Below are 16461 nucleotides of genomic sequence, written 5' to 3' on the forward strand. Positions count from 1 at the left end.
TGTGTGTCATAACATCTTTAATGGTTACAATGCATTTATCTTCTGCATGTTACAGCATTGTACTAGTGAGAAATTCGCGGCATCTCTTCAAGGTACGTTGATGTCTTCCAGGTCGATCTCGTGGTGGAACTTGTAAAGACATTTGCGGCTTGACCCATGGTTCTGTATGGAGAACAGAAATCCCTTCTCATCCACGGCCATTCCAAACATTTGGATGTCGCATCCTTTGTTCCATTCTCTTATGTAGTGCCGCTTGTCATCGTAGGTACGTTGATACACTCCACAGACGCTATTAGAAAAAACCTTTCCGCCGGAGGAATAAAAGAGGTTTCTCTTACTGTCCATGGCTATTCCCTTCAATTTATTCATTCTTGAGCGCCCATCGCTTAACTCCCACTCCGCATACAGCACCTTGATTTCTGCGATGTCCAAGATCTCGTTCACGCTTTTTGCACTGGAATCAGACGGAACCGCCCCTACGCCATCTCCTACTGTAGCCCTGTTTGTTTTCTCTACTACCCAGTCCCTGCCACTGTTTGAACATCCAAGGTAGTACTGGTGGTCCTTGTAAGTGTTTATCACTCGTCGGAGATCCCAATCGTAGCGACTACACAAGTCCGGCTCTGGCTTACCATCATTCCAACCATCGCACAATTCATCTGGCATTCTCCAGGTCTTTATGACTCCGTTGTAATCTGCGTAGCCAAAACGTTGTCCACAGAAGGCCACGTCTCTAACATCGGCTTTTTTGCGACCATCATTTAACAGTTAACGCATAGTGTAATAGTGCTCTATGCTGATGCCGCTTGGTTCTTCGAGATTTCCGCTTATCTTGAACAACATGACCTTACTTTCGCCTCCGGATAATTTGCTCTGGGCAGCTATTGCCAACAACTTATGTTCTGCTTTGATACTTACGCCAAATGGATGGCAGCTTCCACCGCATTGAGATCCGGGTACAGAGAGGGTCTTGACTACATTCAAGGTGTTCGGGTCAACAACCAAGATATTTTTGGCTGCAGGTTGTGCAACATACAGATAACCAGTGGAGTAGTGTATCGCGTTAGCATTCGTGAACTGACTGCAGTCAGTTTGCACAAGCTGAACAGGAACAAGAGCCAGATCTCTTATATTGAAAAGGAAATCCTGCTGAGGTTTTCTTCTGTCCTCGGCGTGAGGGTCTTTGACAAATTTTGCGCAGAACTTCTCATATTCAGGATCGTTCGACTTCGGCCACCAAGCGCACACTTCAGACATTGTGCTGCTGTAAGATGCTTCATCATTCTTATACTTTAAGGAGGCTGCAAACACAACAGAGGCGTAGCCATCTTCTTGATATCGAAAGAGCTTTCTTATAAAAATCCAAGTCAGTTTGGCTGCCTCTGTCGTAGATTTGCCATCTCTGAGCTGGACGTCAAAGTAATGGGTTACCAGTCCCTCCTCGATGACCAGTTTGGGGATGTGGTAAAGTGCTTTTTCCACGTACTCGTCTTTTGATGTCGTCCCAAACACCTCGTGGATAAATCGTTGTTGTTTGTCTTTGGCCCGCTGAGAGTAGTCTTCACTTTTTAAGTCTTGAATCACTTCCTTCCTTTGTTGAATGATATTGTCAATGTGTTTGAAGTACCATTGTCGTTTTGATTCTTCCCAAGTGTCTTCGACATCATGCCTTACTGAAGTGACATCAGTCTGTATAGCATCCAGTTTTCTCTCCAGCTCTTCGAGCTTTTTGGTGACTTCATCTCCACCACAGACATCTGTAAACGTACATACAGTGCCTTGAATTGCTGAGGCCACTTTCACAACTGAGCCAATTACGCTGAGGATTGTGCATTCCACGTGTGGCCCATTTATGAGCAAAGCCAAAAAAATGAGGAAATGGAGGCTCTCTTTGGCAGCCATTGCACCGGTAGGACCTGCAATCAAAAACACAAACTGTTGGGAAAGTGGATGGCTTATTTTATTAAAAATTATATGAGTGGATGATGCAATTCAAGAGTTTTCATTGGCTTAGCCATCACCTTGTATTTGTATAGGTAATCATACGGTTTCGAGTTCAATTTGGAATTAATTTACACGAGTGAGTTTTTCAAAAAGCTGAAATTGCACGAGCCGCTTCGGCGAGTGTAATTTCAGCTGTTTGAAAAACTCACAAGTGCAAATTAACTCCAAATTGAACGAGAAAAACCGTATGATTACTTATTAATAATATAGACATGAAAAAATTCGCGCGGAGGAAGTGCCGGAAGATCTTTCTTGCAGCCATTTTTTCTCATCTAAGAAAACTTTTTTCAAAGTTTCAGCACAAACTTTTCGTCATCATTTTATGTGATATCATTTTCTTAGAAAAGTTCCTATTTTCTTTCAGTCAATCATAATCCAGAATTTCGATGTGTAATTTGCACTGGTGTTACACTTGAACTGCACTGCTGTTAGCCAATCAGAATCGAGTAATTTTTTCATGTGTATTATTAGAGCAATTACACCATGTCGTGCAAATATGTTAAGCGTGCGCGTTATTATTTGGGGCGTTTTTATCTCAGTTTTCTATGTTTTGGGGACGTGTTTAGTAAAAAATTATTTTAGTCTGCGCTACGCGCCTAGTTGACTATTTATTTAACAAATAGATTCTATGTTGCCGTGTGTCTGTTTAGTAATGGATCACATATGACGTCAAAGTGTGGTAAGAACAAACAGGTGAATGCGAGGCAATAGCTGAGTGTGTGACTGATAAAAATTGTGAAGAATTCTGACTCAACACCTTAACTGTATAGCAAAATCAGTTAATTAGTTAATTTTTTTCATTATTGTGCGTACTGGAGGCGCGTTGGCCTCATGGTTAGTGCGCTCGTCCCCGGATCGAGCGGTCCGGGTTCGAGCCCTGGCCGGGGACACTGTGTTGTGTTCTTGAACAAGACACTTAACTCTCACAGAGCCTCTCTCCACCCAGGAGTAGAAATGGGTACCAGCGAATTGTTGGGGAAACCTAACAAATTGCGGGGGAGTGATCTGCGATGGACTAGCATCCCATCCAGGGGGAGTAGAAATACTCCTAGCCGCTTTATGATACAGAAACCGGGATAAACTCCGGCAGCTATGAGCCAGTCGGCTTCAAGGCTTCACTTTTTTTGTTCTGCGTAGGGCACGCTCAACAATTTCTTCATCAAGTGCGGGCTGATCTAGCATAGCCCCAAGAGATGGAGAATATAATCCCTGACGGTCATAAAATAACTGGAAACATATAAAAATGTGCCACTTCTCGTAGTATTAATAGCTAAATCCCATAAAGAAAAAGTACAGAATCCATGACGGCTATCATAATGCGTGACGGAAAAGCTAACCGGTTACATTCGCTGTCATAATCCGTGACGGCATAGCCCACCATACGGAAAATGTAATCTGTGACAGCTGGTGACAATAAAAATACCCGTTTACACAGCGAATTCTAGCAATTCTCTTAGTAATAGCGAGATACCATAAAGAAAAAGTGCAAAAGTCCGTGACGGTTGTTATTAGGAAAGTTAACTAACGACGACGGCGACCCCGAAGACAACGCCTTAAAAAAAAATAATTATATTTTATCTTAATTCGAATTTCGCAAATTTCTAGATCTGTTCAGTGCCCTTAAATATGTAACGCCAACGTTCACTTCCGAGTTAAAATATGAAAAATTGGCCGCCGTCGTTAGCGTTCTCCAAAATACGCAGAGCTTAGTCATTTCACGTTGTTGTATTGTTCCGTCAATAGGAAACAAAAGTTATCGATAATGTAAAGAGAACCTTCGCTGAACTCAGTAGAGCTTGGAACACAGTTGAGGGTAAGCACGACACTTGAGCACTACACTTAATAGAGGAAGAGGTTGAGCAAAGTGAACTTATCATGAATCGACGAACTTCAAGAATTGTATAATGAGGCAGCAGCCAGAGAAGCTCAATACCTGAAGGAAAAAAAAATCAAATCAAGAAGAAACAGAGAAGAGGCAATCAGAACGGAACAAGAAAGAGTTCAAAGTTTGATAGAGCGAATAAACAAGAGAAAAGAAATCAATAGAAACAATATTTGAAACTCTTACAAATCTGCACAAAGTCCAATAGAATCACAAAGTAATGATTAAGACCCAGCAGCAGCTTTGCGCAAGACTTCTTAAGATTTAGATACTAAGCTACTCGAAATGTGATATTCAATGAAACGATACCGATTAATAAACCGAGGCCTATTTTACCGATCATAAACTGTAAGAAGCAGTTATTATTTTCTTTTTATTAAAGTTCGCGTTTGAAAAGTGAAAATCGATTTACAAAACTCGAGTGAATCTCGAACAGAACTCGAGTAGATCTCGAAGTGTTTTCGGTCTCAATTCGTGAGATTTCTCCGAAAGCTTCTGAAAAGTCACGGAAAAACTCGCCAACTTACACGACCGATGATGACATAGTGGTGACTGGCTTCAGCCATTAACCACAAAAAACTATAAAATTATCTTTAAACTAAATTTTATTCTTTAGATCTTAATTCCCCTTTTTAACTAACAATTCCGATACGAGATTCTCAATTTTTGTAAGGAATCACTTTCTTTAGAAGTAAGGGAGCTTCAAGAAACGACGGAGGCGAACGGGAGGTAAAACACCTCAAAAGTTTTAATGAGCAAAACTGATCGCACGTACGTTATACATTAAGGCAAAAAAATGATAAATTTGTCTAAAGTCAAATTTGCCTTAAGCCAGATTTCTTTAACTTGTGAGTCTCCAGTGAGGTTTGAACCCACGACCTTCCAGATACCGGTAAGATACTCATGTGCTATAGGAAACTCATGGTCGTCTAGGCCGCATAACTGGCCGGGTTCTCATATGTCAAGACTTGAAGATTCAGCGTGAATTATAAATTTAAAAAAGTTCGTTATACATTATGGTACATTTCTTTGCCGTCCTCTCAGAAAAGGCAAGGGAGAATGACTAAACTGGGAAGAAGGATGTGAAAGATGTGAACGGATGATGATGAAATTTTCAGTCTACCTGTATATATATATAAATAGCATTCCTAACTTAAACGCGGTTCCTACCAATATAGTTCATGTATAGTTTGCCCACATTGTACGAGTTTAACAAATAGTCGCGAATCAGCTGATAATTTTTTTTTTATATGTATAGGTAGGTCACTTATATTGCGCCAATTTCTAAAAGGTTTCTCGAGATATACAGAGGATAAATGCTAACAGTCTTTCAATCTACAGCTTTATGAAAACATAAAATAAGTAATGATTATAAAATTTCTGTGTAGATGTATATTGTAGCTTAGTTTAACAATTTTACCGAAGACAGGTTTTCTAATCAAGTATCCTGCGACACATATTCATCTCTTTTGTAATTGTAGGTTTGATTCAGTGACTCATTCAGTCTTTAAAAATGTAGCATTACTTTAAGTGGAGTGCGAGAAAATATAAATATTATGAAATGTTTCTTTGCCAACGAATTTTTCGCATCTCCTACCTTTCTCCTTGGCCCTCTCAAAGAAATAATGGCTTCATTCACGAGATGTCGAGACAAATTACTGTGCAGTGAATAATTGATTATTGTTTTGTCCAATGGAATATTTACCACCAGTTCCGGTATTTTAAAAGCTTTAAGGCCATGTCATTTTGTGTACTTAAAGAGATAATTGGTATTTTCTATCGCTGTAATTGAAGGATGTAGAAGAAACGTTCTTGACTTTTGCACCAATAAAGAAGTAACGTTCCATATTTTCATAGTAGTCAAGTAGTCCCAAAATTTTCTTAGGCCTAGCAATAGTAAAGTAAATGAGACACACGAGCGAAAGAAACCTAAGGGGTTCCTCTGTTTCTTTTTTTTTTTGAACGACAACAAACGAACCAAGAAAACAAAAACTTAACCTCTTCTTTTGTAGGGTTTCTTTCCCGACGATAGTTCAATTAAAAGGCATACATGTGCCTTTAAATATCACTCAATATCATCTGGCCTAAATATCTTCCCGGTTAGTACATAAAATAGGTTCATTGTCTCCGCCAAAAATCTTTGTAAATTTTGAAAAATATCTTGTAACAATTGTAATGATGACTGTTTCATTTATTATAAATCAGAAAGACAATTTATTGATTGTGGTTTTATTTAAGTGTTCTTGAAACTTTAGTCGAACCAGGTGCTTCAGTGAAGCGACAGGCGTCCACCATGCGAAGAAAGTCCCCCAACAGGGGATCATGAAGACTACACACAAGTTAAATCATTTATTAGGAAAAAGTTTATTGAAGATAACAAGGTGTTTCCTTGGTATCCTAAATTTTAACATTGGTTGAATTTTACGTGTTCATCTGTTTTGTCTCTAAAGCCTGGTTTTCACTAACGACGCAAGCACAAGCGCAAGCACAAACATAAACAATAGGGATGACCCAAGTGAAAACGAAATTCGAAGCAAACCCAAGCACAAGCAAGAATCATCCAAACCTTCCGCTATTTTGGAAAACTGTTTACGCGAGGTAATCTGGGTCCAGTGTTTTTACTGGCAAAACATAACCACGTGTGGTAAATATCCTTGTGCTTGTGTTATGCCTGAGCGGTATTTCGTTTTCACTTGTTGCGGCGCAAACGCAAGCATAAGCGCAAGCATAAGAAAAAAAAAATTGATCCTTGTGCTTGTGCTTACGCTTGTGCTTATGCCTGCGTCAAGGTCGTTTTCACTGTGAAATAAGAATTATTGTGTTTGCGCTTCAGTGCTAGCGTCTCTAGTGAAAACCAGGCCTAACTTAGTATAAAAAAGTTCTCAGTTTGCCACTTACTTCATATAAGACTAAGCATTTGAACTTTGAAAAGAGTGCAATGACATGACGAGGTCACGTGACGGAGAAATAACTGAAATAAGTATGCGAGCAACCTTGATTTCGAAGTGAAAGATACGGCGAAATAATTGTTTTGTTATTTTCTAATGAGAACATTTAACAGAGAAATAAAATCATTCATTTTAGAGCGGTAGTCATGTACCCAGACCTACCTAGACCATAGATATCTAGTTTACTTCTGGTAACAACCTGTTGACAAATGTCAGTTAGAGATAATTAATGGAAAGAAACGATTTTCGTTTAAAACTCTATTCGGAAACAATCTTTTTCCGTAGAACTTTTTTTTTTTGAATGAAAGATCTCAATAAGATCTATATATGAAAAAACCAAAAACTATTTCGACTTTCGGGTATACTGAGTTTTTAGACATGACATCATTTTACTCTTAGCCATAGGCAAAATACTTATCATGCTTGCATTAGCAAAATACCGTAAGTCAAAGGCTGATAATTTTCTACTGAGCTTACCAAGTTTCTTATCTTTGCTCTCAGCCTTCTCGAAGACACAACAACATAGATATGCTCAAACTAATTGTCGTTTACTCAATAATCTATTATGTTTTGTCCAGTGGATTAACTCCACACAATGTAGTTTCACCACCTGTTTCTGTGTTTTAACAGGTTTTAGACAATTTAGCTTTGGAGAACAAAGGAAGAGGCGATTAATGTTTGTAATTGTCGCGAAGTGATTATCAGAAACGAGCAGAACATATATGGCTTTCGGGGAAATTTTTTTGCGGGACACGGCGCGTAGTCCCGAGCAGGCAAGATGGCTCCATCTTGCCCACTCGGGTAGCCAATCACAGCGCAGGATTTGATTCATCTAGCCCACTCACCGAACTAGCCATATAATAAAATGATTTATTGGGTATAAACAAGGTGCTGTTGCTCCTAAACGAACATTGGGACCGCTCATTTTTATTTCAAAACTTAAGTTCCCTTAATATAAACAACCAATAGGCAAAGTTTCACAAAAATCTCAGTGCAGGTTCTGTTTCGGTGGAATGACCTTAGTTAATGCTATTAAGTCTGTTTTAAATTTGAGGTCTAGTAAAACTGTTGCAGAATACAAAAGTAACACCAAAAAGCCAAAAAGGGGAATGGATGTGTAAAGATCAGTTAGAGAAAATTAAACACATTGGATTTGCTTTGTGCAATATTGTAAAATGTAAGACTGACCTGATTTTCAATATTATCTGATGTCAATATCTATAAGATTGCCTCATTTTTAACACCCAGAAATCATCCTTACTTTATGTTTATGTTAAATTAGCAATAATAATGAGCAATAACTTAGACTTTATAATTATAATAATTATTATTGATTATCCCATAATTACTAGACTAAGTGTGATTTTGCCAATGATAGACTGGTCCTCTGAAAATTTAAAGCTTAGGACTCAAATTTAAAGAGCATAAACACAAATTACTTATGCCTCAAGTGGCGTTACATGTATGTTTTAGAGGGCCTTCATGGTGTTATTTCTGGGTTTGGCATTTTGATGTTTAAGAGACCAACAAGCAAAGTTAAAAGCCCCAGCTACTGTGTCTATGAATAGGAAGACATTTCTGCTTCAAAACTAAACTTAAAGGTAAACATTGAATTTTATATTATTCAATATTTAATCATTTCTTACAAGTTAGGATTGAATGGATGGGTTCTTGGTGCACGTTCCACATCAGTAATGGTTGCAATAACCTTCAGTCCAGGAAGAAACACTCCTTTCTTGTGAGCTACACCATCTTGAGTATCATAGGTACAAGTGATGCTGCTGCCATCAAAGAAATCATCCTCTTCATCTCGTAAATTGATACATACTGAGCCAGTGTCTATTGTAGAAAACATGCAAAACATATTAATGGAAACAATATCATTGGTATTATGACATGACTGACTGAAATACACTCTTTATTCAGCAGTTACAGTAATGGCATCACAATTATGAGATGAAGGAATAATCATATAATTTATAACAAACGTAACGCAGTTACCTTGTACCTCTGTTTCAAAACTAGTCCTCAAACAAACCTTTCCTATGAAAAGGAGTTTCATTTGCATGAAAATGAACCTGTAGGTGGAACTCATTTTCATACGGATGGTTTCGCAAGAAGGCTCGTCTTGACATGGAAGCAAAAGCCAACTCGGGAATGGCCTATTGTACTCATCATTCATTTGTTCTTGGTCATTTAATGATTAAATCTTGTTTGTTCATTAACCCATACCACCTTTCATCTTCCCAGTAATTTTTTTTTTTTCTTTTATTCATTCATAGATTTAAGCAAAGCAGTGGCAGGTGGCTATGTTGAATCCAAGCCTCACAAGATATAGCAAATTTTAACATAATCATTTTCAGTGTGCATCAAATGGTAAGACCCACTGGCATAAAATGTGTTAGAGTAACATGCTACATGAGACATGACTGTTTTTTTTTTCAAAGTCCATTTGCCATACAATATATATCCTTCAAATAAGTACCTAAGAAGTTATTCCCCTGATCTACTGTCAAGGTATCTCTTCCAGATGTCATGAGAGCAACCTCTTCCTCAGTCACCACTTCACTTTCAGGCTGTGAGACAGAAAGCTCCTTGTTTCCTGGACTGGCCATATATATACTGGTCAGGAAAAGCTCATGGTAATGTCTGACTGGTGGAACTTAGAGAATAATCAACTTGAGAGTCAGCTCTGTCAACATACTGGGAACAGTGGTAAGTTAATAAAGATGGAGAATTTTAAGCTCGGTAATGAAATGTGAAGGTGAATTAATCAACATATTGACACGAGTGTGGGACAAAGAAAAATTCTGAGTCCCCGACGGGAATCGAACCCATGACCTCCCGAACACCGAGCGGGCGCTCTATCCACTGAGCTACGAGAACTCATGGAGAGCAAGGTCATTTAACTGAGTTCATATATTTAACTGAGTTCATATATGAATTTGATAGCGTTGATCCTAGCAGTATGCAGGACACCTATCATATATGAACTCAGTTAAATGACCTTGCTCTCCATGAGTTCTCGTAGCTCAGTGGATAGAGCGCCCTCCCAGTGTTCGGGAGGTCATGGGTTCAATTCCTGTTGGGGACTCAGAATTTTTCTTTGTCCCACGCTCGTGTCATGTTGATTAATTCACCTTCACATATTGGGAACAGTTCAACACCTGTATGTCCAAGAAAACATAAGTTATGAAAATGCCTCATTGCACATGGAGCCGCAGGTGAGTGTTTTCCACATTTCTTGAATGTTTTCAAATGTCCAGAGTGCTTTATCACAGTGTAATACACAGCTTAGGCTTCTTCATTTGCTTTAAGATATAGAGGTAATCTGGCGAAAATCAATAATACATTCTTTTTCTATGTTTTATACTCTGATAAAACACAAGCTTTTGACCAATCAGAGTGCGCACAGGGTTCTATCGATCTTAAAATGTTTTCTAAAACATTTCTTCAGAAATTCATACCATAGTCTAGTTATCTTCAGCAAAAATATCCTGTTGTAAAAAGTTGATGCAAAGAAGCAATGAAATATTTATCTTCAAATTACCTTTCGCTATATTTAACCCAGTTAATTTCAGTTTCATGAGCTGAGCTGATCTATTTTTTTTTTAGCATGTATAAATGTTAAACTTGCTAAGTTTGCACAATCTGTATGTAAAACTGACTGAAACTATCTTGACATTTACGTATTAATATGGAGAAATTCTGTATGACTGTCAGCTATTAAATAACTGCCAAACAGCCGGAAACTTATTAGCATTGTAATTATGCGAAAGTGACCATAAAAGATCACCATCGGAGCTGAATATTAAGCTTATACACATTTAGCAAGGAAATCGAACTCGCACTTAAGTTACAAACTTACAGAGCAAACCTCTAAATGGATCTCAATTGATTGTCTAGATTTACATATTTAAAAATAAACTTAAGCTTTTTCCGACGTGTACTTTAAATACAAAAGAGCTGATAACTGGACATCCGGCTGAAACATCAGACAACACTGCATGCAAATTAGCTGGGGAAGTTGTTGGCAAAACTAACTCCTCTGAAGTAACTGCCATCTTGTCCCTTATCTTTGTGTTAGATAACCCTTTCAACCCCGTTTGTCGTCGGCAAATCACACATTTCCTTTCTCTGTATATTCTAAGAGTTACAAGTTAAAATCATACAGATTTCCAGAGGTAGCTGAGTTTAACTTCAATTCTATGTTTTTATAACCGTGAGCTAATCAATAGTAAATAATCTCTCTCACTTGCCGATCGTTCCAGACAAAATACTGATATAGTTCACCGGTATAAGCACTGATAAATCATGTATGTTTGCGTTCTTTGATTACACGTAGAATCTTGTGCTCAGATGTCGCTCAGGTGACGACAAATAAACCTGGAAGAAAAAAATTAGCGAGGGTAGGTTCACTGCAATGTTCATGGGACAGCGGGTGTCATTGTCATGTAAATGTACACAAATTGTCACACAACGCTTCTTGAAAAACCTTGCGTGATATCGCTACTACCCTCCCTCACACCTGGCCATTGCATCCGCACCACCACCAGCACACTCAAGACAATTCTCTTTGGTTGGCAAGACTGACATAAGGCGTTCGCTGTTTCTGGTTCACTTACTATTACCTGGCCAGGCCGGTTCGCTGGTCCCTCTTTGCCCTCGGGCAGCGCCTGGGCGAGCTCACCGGGAAAAGATGGCATATCTTGATAGGCTAAATTATTGGACAAAAAAGATTTCGACTAACTTAAACGCTTGTTTCCTTGCTGTGAATATGCACTGATTGAACTCTTCCAAAGATAATTTTCAATGAACGTAATAAAATAAAACAGAAATATCGACCGGAAGTGGCATTCATATCATGTTGTAATCAAAGGGTTTTAGGTGGATATAAACCAGCAGATAATTTCGGGAAGGAAACAAGCATTCAAATAGTGAACATATCATTCTCGTCCCCATAGCCCTTTTCGCCGTGGCTGGCAAAGCCTTGGAACGAGACCAGGGGCTCTGGAGACATAGGATTTCACAGTCCCAGATTCTAGAACTTCCCGTCTTCAGGTATGATGTATGCAGTGGGAATGCCTCTATATACTGTATGGGATTGTCAATGGCGGTAGTCGAGGCAGGATCAGTCGAGGAATCTTTATTGTCTGAGGCCTTATTACGTGGTATCAACTTGGGGAATGTTTCCCTTTCTGTAGAACAGAAAGAGACGATAAGGAACATTGCTATTTTAAAGAAAGATACCCTAATTATTTTACAGACATGCTGCCTTCGGCAAGTCATTAATTTTTCAGTTAGTGGTAAATTTCCGTGCGTATTTTCGCGCCAAATGGAGCCAATTGTTTATCGATGTTTAAATTCCGTTTCAATAAGGGTTCATTCTCATCTCCCAGTATTCCAAAGAAATCTAATTAATAATGTTAATGTTACCAAAAATGTTAGCGGAAAATAAAGAAAAGGTGGTTTGTAACTAGACGTCTTTGCAACTAGACGTCTGTGCTTGACAGATGATCAGTGATACTCGGCGAATAATTAGTGACGACACAAATCCATGGCGCTTAGTGAGTTTCGTGCAGTTAGTATGACTAAAGTGCTTTTCTTTTAATTTGTAACATTTTCCTCTCATTTGCTGTATTTCGCAATTTTCTAATTTCCTTTTTAAGTCTTTCTTTTTTTTTTTGTAACGTTAAACGTAATTTAAACGATAACTTAGGAGTGACGTGTAAATCCTTGGTCTTCATTAGTTTATAATTACACAACAACAACTCGTGTATGTCATGCTGGCAACTCGACGAAGACCAAAGATTTTTGGTCGAAACATCTTTCCTAAGTTATCGTGAACGGTGCATTTAACGTTACAAAAAGAAGTTTGTGACACTTTTTACTTCGTTTTATATCCACCCCGACTGTAGTTTTAGAGTTTTACGTTTAAAACTCATTAATCGTATTGTATTGCCTCGATTTGTCGTTGTTGTTGAAGTTGCCCATAGCATCTGCGCGAGCGCAACATACGAATTCGGCCGTTGGCAATTGCAAGGTCTTTGATTTGGACAAATCAGCAAATGTTCTTGGATTTTTCTTTTCTCTCTTTCTCTCTCTTTTAGACCTCATTAAGAATTCTTCGTAATTGAAATGAAACGCAGAAGAAGTTGCTTTTCATACGCTTTTTTTAATGACCAGTAGCGTGGGCTTTGTATTGATGTTATTATTTCACAATTGTTCACGTTTGCATTGTCGATCATGAATTAACAAACAACAAACATCCACTGACCGCTTGATTTCACTCAGGTGGGGGTGGGGAAGGGAGAGGGAAAAATATACAATAATTGACTTAAAAATTGGCCTTGTTTCCTGCCGTCAAAATAAAACCATTTCAAGTTGTCCTGACCATAGTTAATAGAGGGAAATGGTAAGGAAACCTGGCAAAGTTCTTAGCTGTATGCTTTTGGGGGTTGACCCTGCACAAAACCTGACAAAATACAAAAGGTGGTCATGTGTGTTCATACAACTAACCAATAGAAGCATTACGATAACGTAATTCATGCATAGTCTATGAGCATAAAATAAAAGATGTGCAGGGTCAAGAACCTTCCAACATAGATCTCATCCCGTTTGTTTGCTTCTTTGATGTTTACCGGCTTTCCTAACCATTTCCCTCTATTGACTATGTCCTGAGTCATGAAGACATTTTACTCTGGGTGTGTGTCATAACATCTTTAATGGTTACAATGCATTTATCTTCTGCATGTTACAGCATTGTACTAGTGAGAAATTCGCGGCATCTTTTCAAGGTACGTTGATGTCTTCCAGGTCGATCTCGTGGTGGAACTTGTAAAGACATTTGCGGCTTGACCCATGGTTCTGTATGGAGAACAGAAATCCCTTCTCATCCACGGCCATTCCAAACATTTGGATGTCGCATCCTTTGTTCCATTCTCTTATGTAGTGCCGCTTGCCATCGTAGGTACGTTGATACACTCCACAGACGCTATTAGAAAAAACCTTTCCGCCGGAGGAATAAAAGAGGTTTCTCTTACTGTCCATGGCTATTCCCTTCAATTTATTCATTCTTGAGCGCCCATCGTTTAGCCCCCACTCCGCATACAGCACCTTGATTTCTGCGATGTCCAAGATCTCGTTCACGTTTCTTGCACTGGAATCAGACGGAACCGCCCCTACGCCATCTCCTACTGTAGCCCTGTTTGTCTTCTCTACTACCCAGTCCCTGCCACTGTTTGAACATCCAAGGTAGTATTGGTGGTCCTTGTAAGTGTTTCTGATTCGTCGGAGATACCAATCGTAGCGACTCCACAAGTCCGGCTCTGGCTTACCATCATTCCAACCATAGTACAATTCATCTGGCATTCTCCAGGTCTCTATGACTCCGTTGTAATCTGCATAGCCAAAACGTTGTCCACAGAAGGCCACGTCTCTAACATCGGCTTTTTTGCGACCAACATCTAACAGTTGAAGCATAGTGTAGTAGTGCTCTATGCTGATGCCGCTTGGTTCTTCGAGATTTCCGCTTATCTTGAACAACATGACCTTGCTTTCGCCTCCGGATAATTTGCTCTGGGCAGCTATTGCCAACAACTTATGTTCTGCTTTGATACTTACGCCAAATGGATGGCAGCTTCCACCGCATTGAGATCCGGGTACAGAGAGGGTCTTGACTACATTCAAGGTGTTCGGGTCAACAACCAAGATATTTTTGGCTGCAGGTTGTGCAACATACAGATAACCAGTAGAGTAGTGTATGGCGTTAGCATTCGTGAACTTACTGCAGTCAGTTTGCACAAGCTGAACAGGAACAAGAGCCAGATCTCTTATATTGAAAAGGAAATCCTGCTGAGGTTTTCTTCTGTCCTCGGCGTGAGGGTCTTTGACAAATTTTGCGCAGAACTTCTCATATTCAGGATCATTCGACTTCGGCCACCAAGCGCACACTTCAGACATTGTACTGCTATAAGATGCTTCATCATTCTTATACTTTAAGGAGGCTGCAAACACAACAGAGGCGTAGCCATCTTCTTGATATCGAAAGAGCTTTCTTATAAAAATCCAAGTCAGTTTGGCTGCCTCTGTCGTAGATTTGCCATCTCTGAGCTGGACGTCAAAGTAATGGGTTACCAGTCCCTCTTCGATGACCAGTTTGGGGATGTGGTAAAGTGCTTTTTCCACGTACTCGTCTTTTGATGTCGTCCCAAACACCTCATGGATAAATCGTTGTTGTTTGTCTTTGGCCCGCTGAGAGTAGTCTTCACTCTTTAAGTCTTGAATCACTTCCTTCCTTTGTTGAATGATATTGTCAATGTGTTTGAAGTACCATTTTCGTTTTGATTCCTCCCAAATGTCTTCGACATCATTCCTTACTGAAGTGACATCAGTCTGTATAGCATCCAGTTTTTTCTCCAGCTCTTCGAGCTTTTTGGTGACTTCATCTCCACCACAGACATCTGTAAACGTACATACAGCGCCTTGAATTGCTGAGGCCACGCTTACAACTAAGCCAATAACGCTGAGGGGGTCGACTGCGAATCTCTTCTCTCTCGCTGCTGCGTCACTATTGTCAGCGAGGATCTCATTGCTGAGGATTTTGCATTCCACGTGTGGCCTATTTATGAGGAAAGCCAAAAAAATGAGCAAATGGAGGCTCTCTTTGGCAGCCATTGCACTGGTAGGACCTGCAATCAAAAACACAAACTGTTGGGAAACTGGATGGCTTATTTTATTAAAAATTATATCAGTGGATGATGCAATTCAAGAGTTTTCATTGGCTTAGCCATCACCTTGCGGTATTTAATCATCATGTTCTGTTACACCATGTTCTGCAAATATGTTAAGCGTGGGCGTCATTACTTGGGGGGTTTTCATCTCAGTTTTCTATATTTCGGGGACGTTTTTAATAAAAAAAAGTTATTTTACTCTGCGCTACGCGCCTCGTTGACTATTTATTTAACAAATAGATTCTATGTTGCCGTGTGTCTGTTCAGTAATAGATCACGTATGACGTCAAAGAGTGCCAAGAACAAAAAGGTGAATACGAGGCGATAGCTGAGTGTGTCACGCGGATAATAATTGTGAAGAATTCTGACACAACACCCTAACCGTATAGCAAAATCAGTTCATTAATTGATTTTTTCCACTATTGTGCGTACTGGAGGCGCGTTGGCCTCATTGTTAGTGCGCTCGTCCCCGGATGGAGCGGTCCGGGTTCGGGCCCTGGCTGGAGAAACTGTGTTGTGTTCTTGGGCAAAACACTTAACTCTCACAGTGCCTCTCTCCACCCAGGAGTATAAATGGGCACCAGCGAATTGTTGGGGAAACTTTACAAATTGCGGGGGAGTGACCTGCGATGGACTAGCATCCCATCCAGGGGAGTAGAAATACTCCTAGACGCTTAATGCTACAGAAACCGGGATAAGCTCCGGCAGCTATGAGCCAGTCGGCTCCAAGGCTTCACTTTTTTTGTTATGCTTAGGGCACACTCAACAATTTCTTAGGGAATTGTTGTTAGGGAAGTTAAGCAATGACGACGTCGACCCCGAAGACAACGCCTAAAAAAAAAAAATTATATTTTATCTTAATTCGAATTTGCGGTCGCAAATGTCTTGATCTGTT

General features: G+C 39.5%; 2 protein-coding genes and 1 pseudogene across 2 annotated transcripts; all 3 read right to left on the reverse strand.

Moving 5' to 3' along the window:
* On the reverse strand, window positions 1–1912 carry LOC149118973 (uncharacterized; annotated as a pseudogene).
* Window positions 1913–8243: 6331 nt separating this feature from the next.
* On the reverse strand, window positions 8244–9549 carry LOC149118974 (uncharacterized). Its single transcript, XM_089282868.1, has 2 exons — window positions 9320–9549; window positions 8244–8673 (listed from the first exon to the last, which is right to left on the reverse strand). The coding sequence occupies exons 1-2, from the start codon at window positions 9447–9449 to the stop codon at window positions 8477–8479; spliced, it is 327 nt and encodes a 108-aa protein (XP_089138994.1). The 5' UTR covers window positions 9450–9549; the 3' UTR covers window positions 8244–8476.
* Window positions 9550–13539: 3990 nt separating this feature from the next.
* LOC149118975 (uncharacterized) lies at window positions 13540–15531 on the reverse strand. The gene has a single exon (XM_089275288.1). It carries the CDS (start codon window positions 15508–15510, stop codon window positions 13627–13629), a length of 1884 nt encoding a protein of 627 aa, XP_089131414.1. The 5' UTR covers window positions 15511–15531; the 3' UTR covers window positions 13540–13626.
* Window positions 15532–16461: the final 930 nt, after the last annotated feature.

This window comes from Orbicella faveolata, unplaced genomic scaffold (assembly GCF_042242905.1).
Source record: "Orbicella faveolata isolate gen_17 unplaced genomic scaffold, um_ofav_v1 contig_1, whole genome shotgun sequence".
NCBI classification, from domain to species: domain Eukaryota; kingdom Metazoa; phylum Cnidaria; class Anthozoa; order Scleractinia; family Merulinidae; genus Orbicella; species Orbicella faveolata.

Coding starts and splice junctions, on each gene's coding strand:
- LOC149118974 (XM_089282868.1), bottom strand. CDS start 9,449: ATGGCCAGTCCAGGAAACAAGGAGCTTTCTGTCTCACAGCCTGAAAGT. Junction 8,674..9,319: donor TCAGGGGAATAACTTCTTAG/GTACTTATTTGA, acceptor TTTCTACAATAG/ACACTGGCTCAGTATGTATC.
- LOC149118975 (XM_089275288.1), bottom strand. CDS start 15,510: ATGGCTGCCAAAGAGAGCCTCCATTTGCTCATTTTTTTGGCTTTCCTC.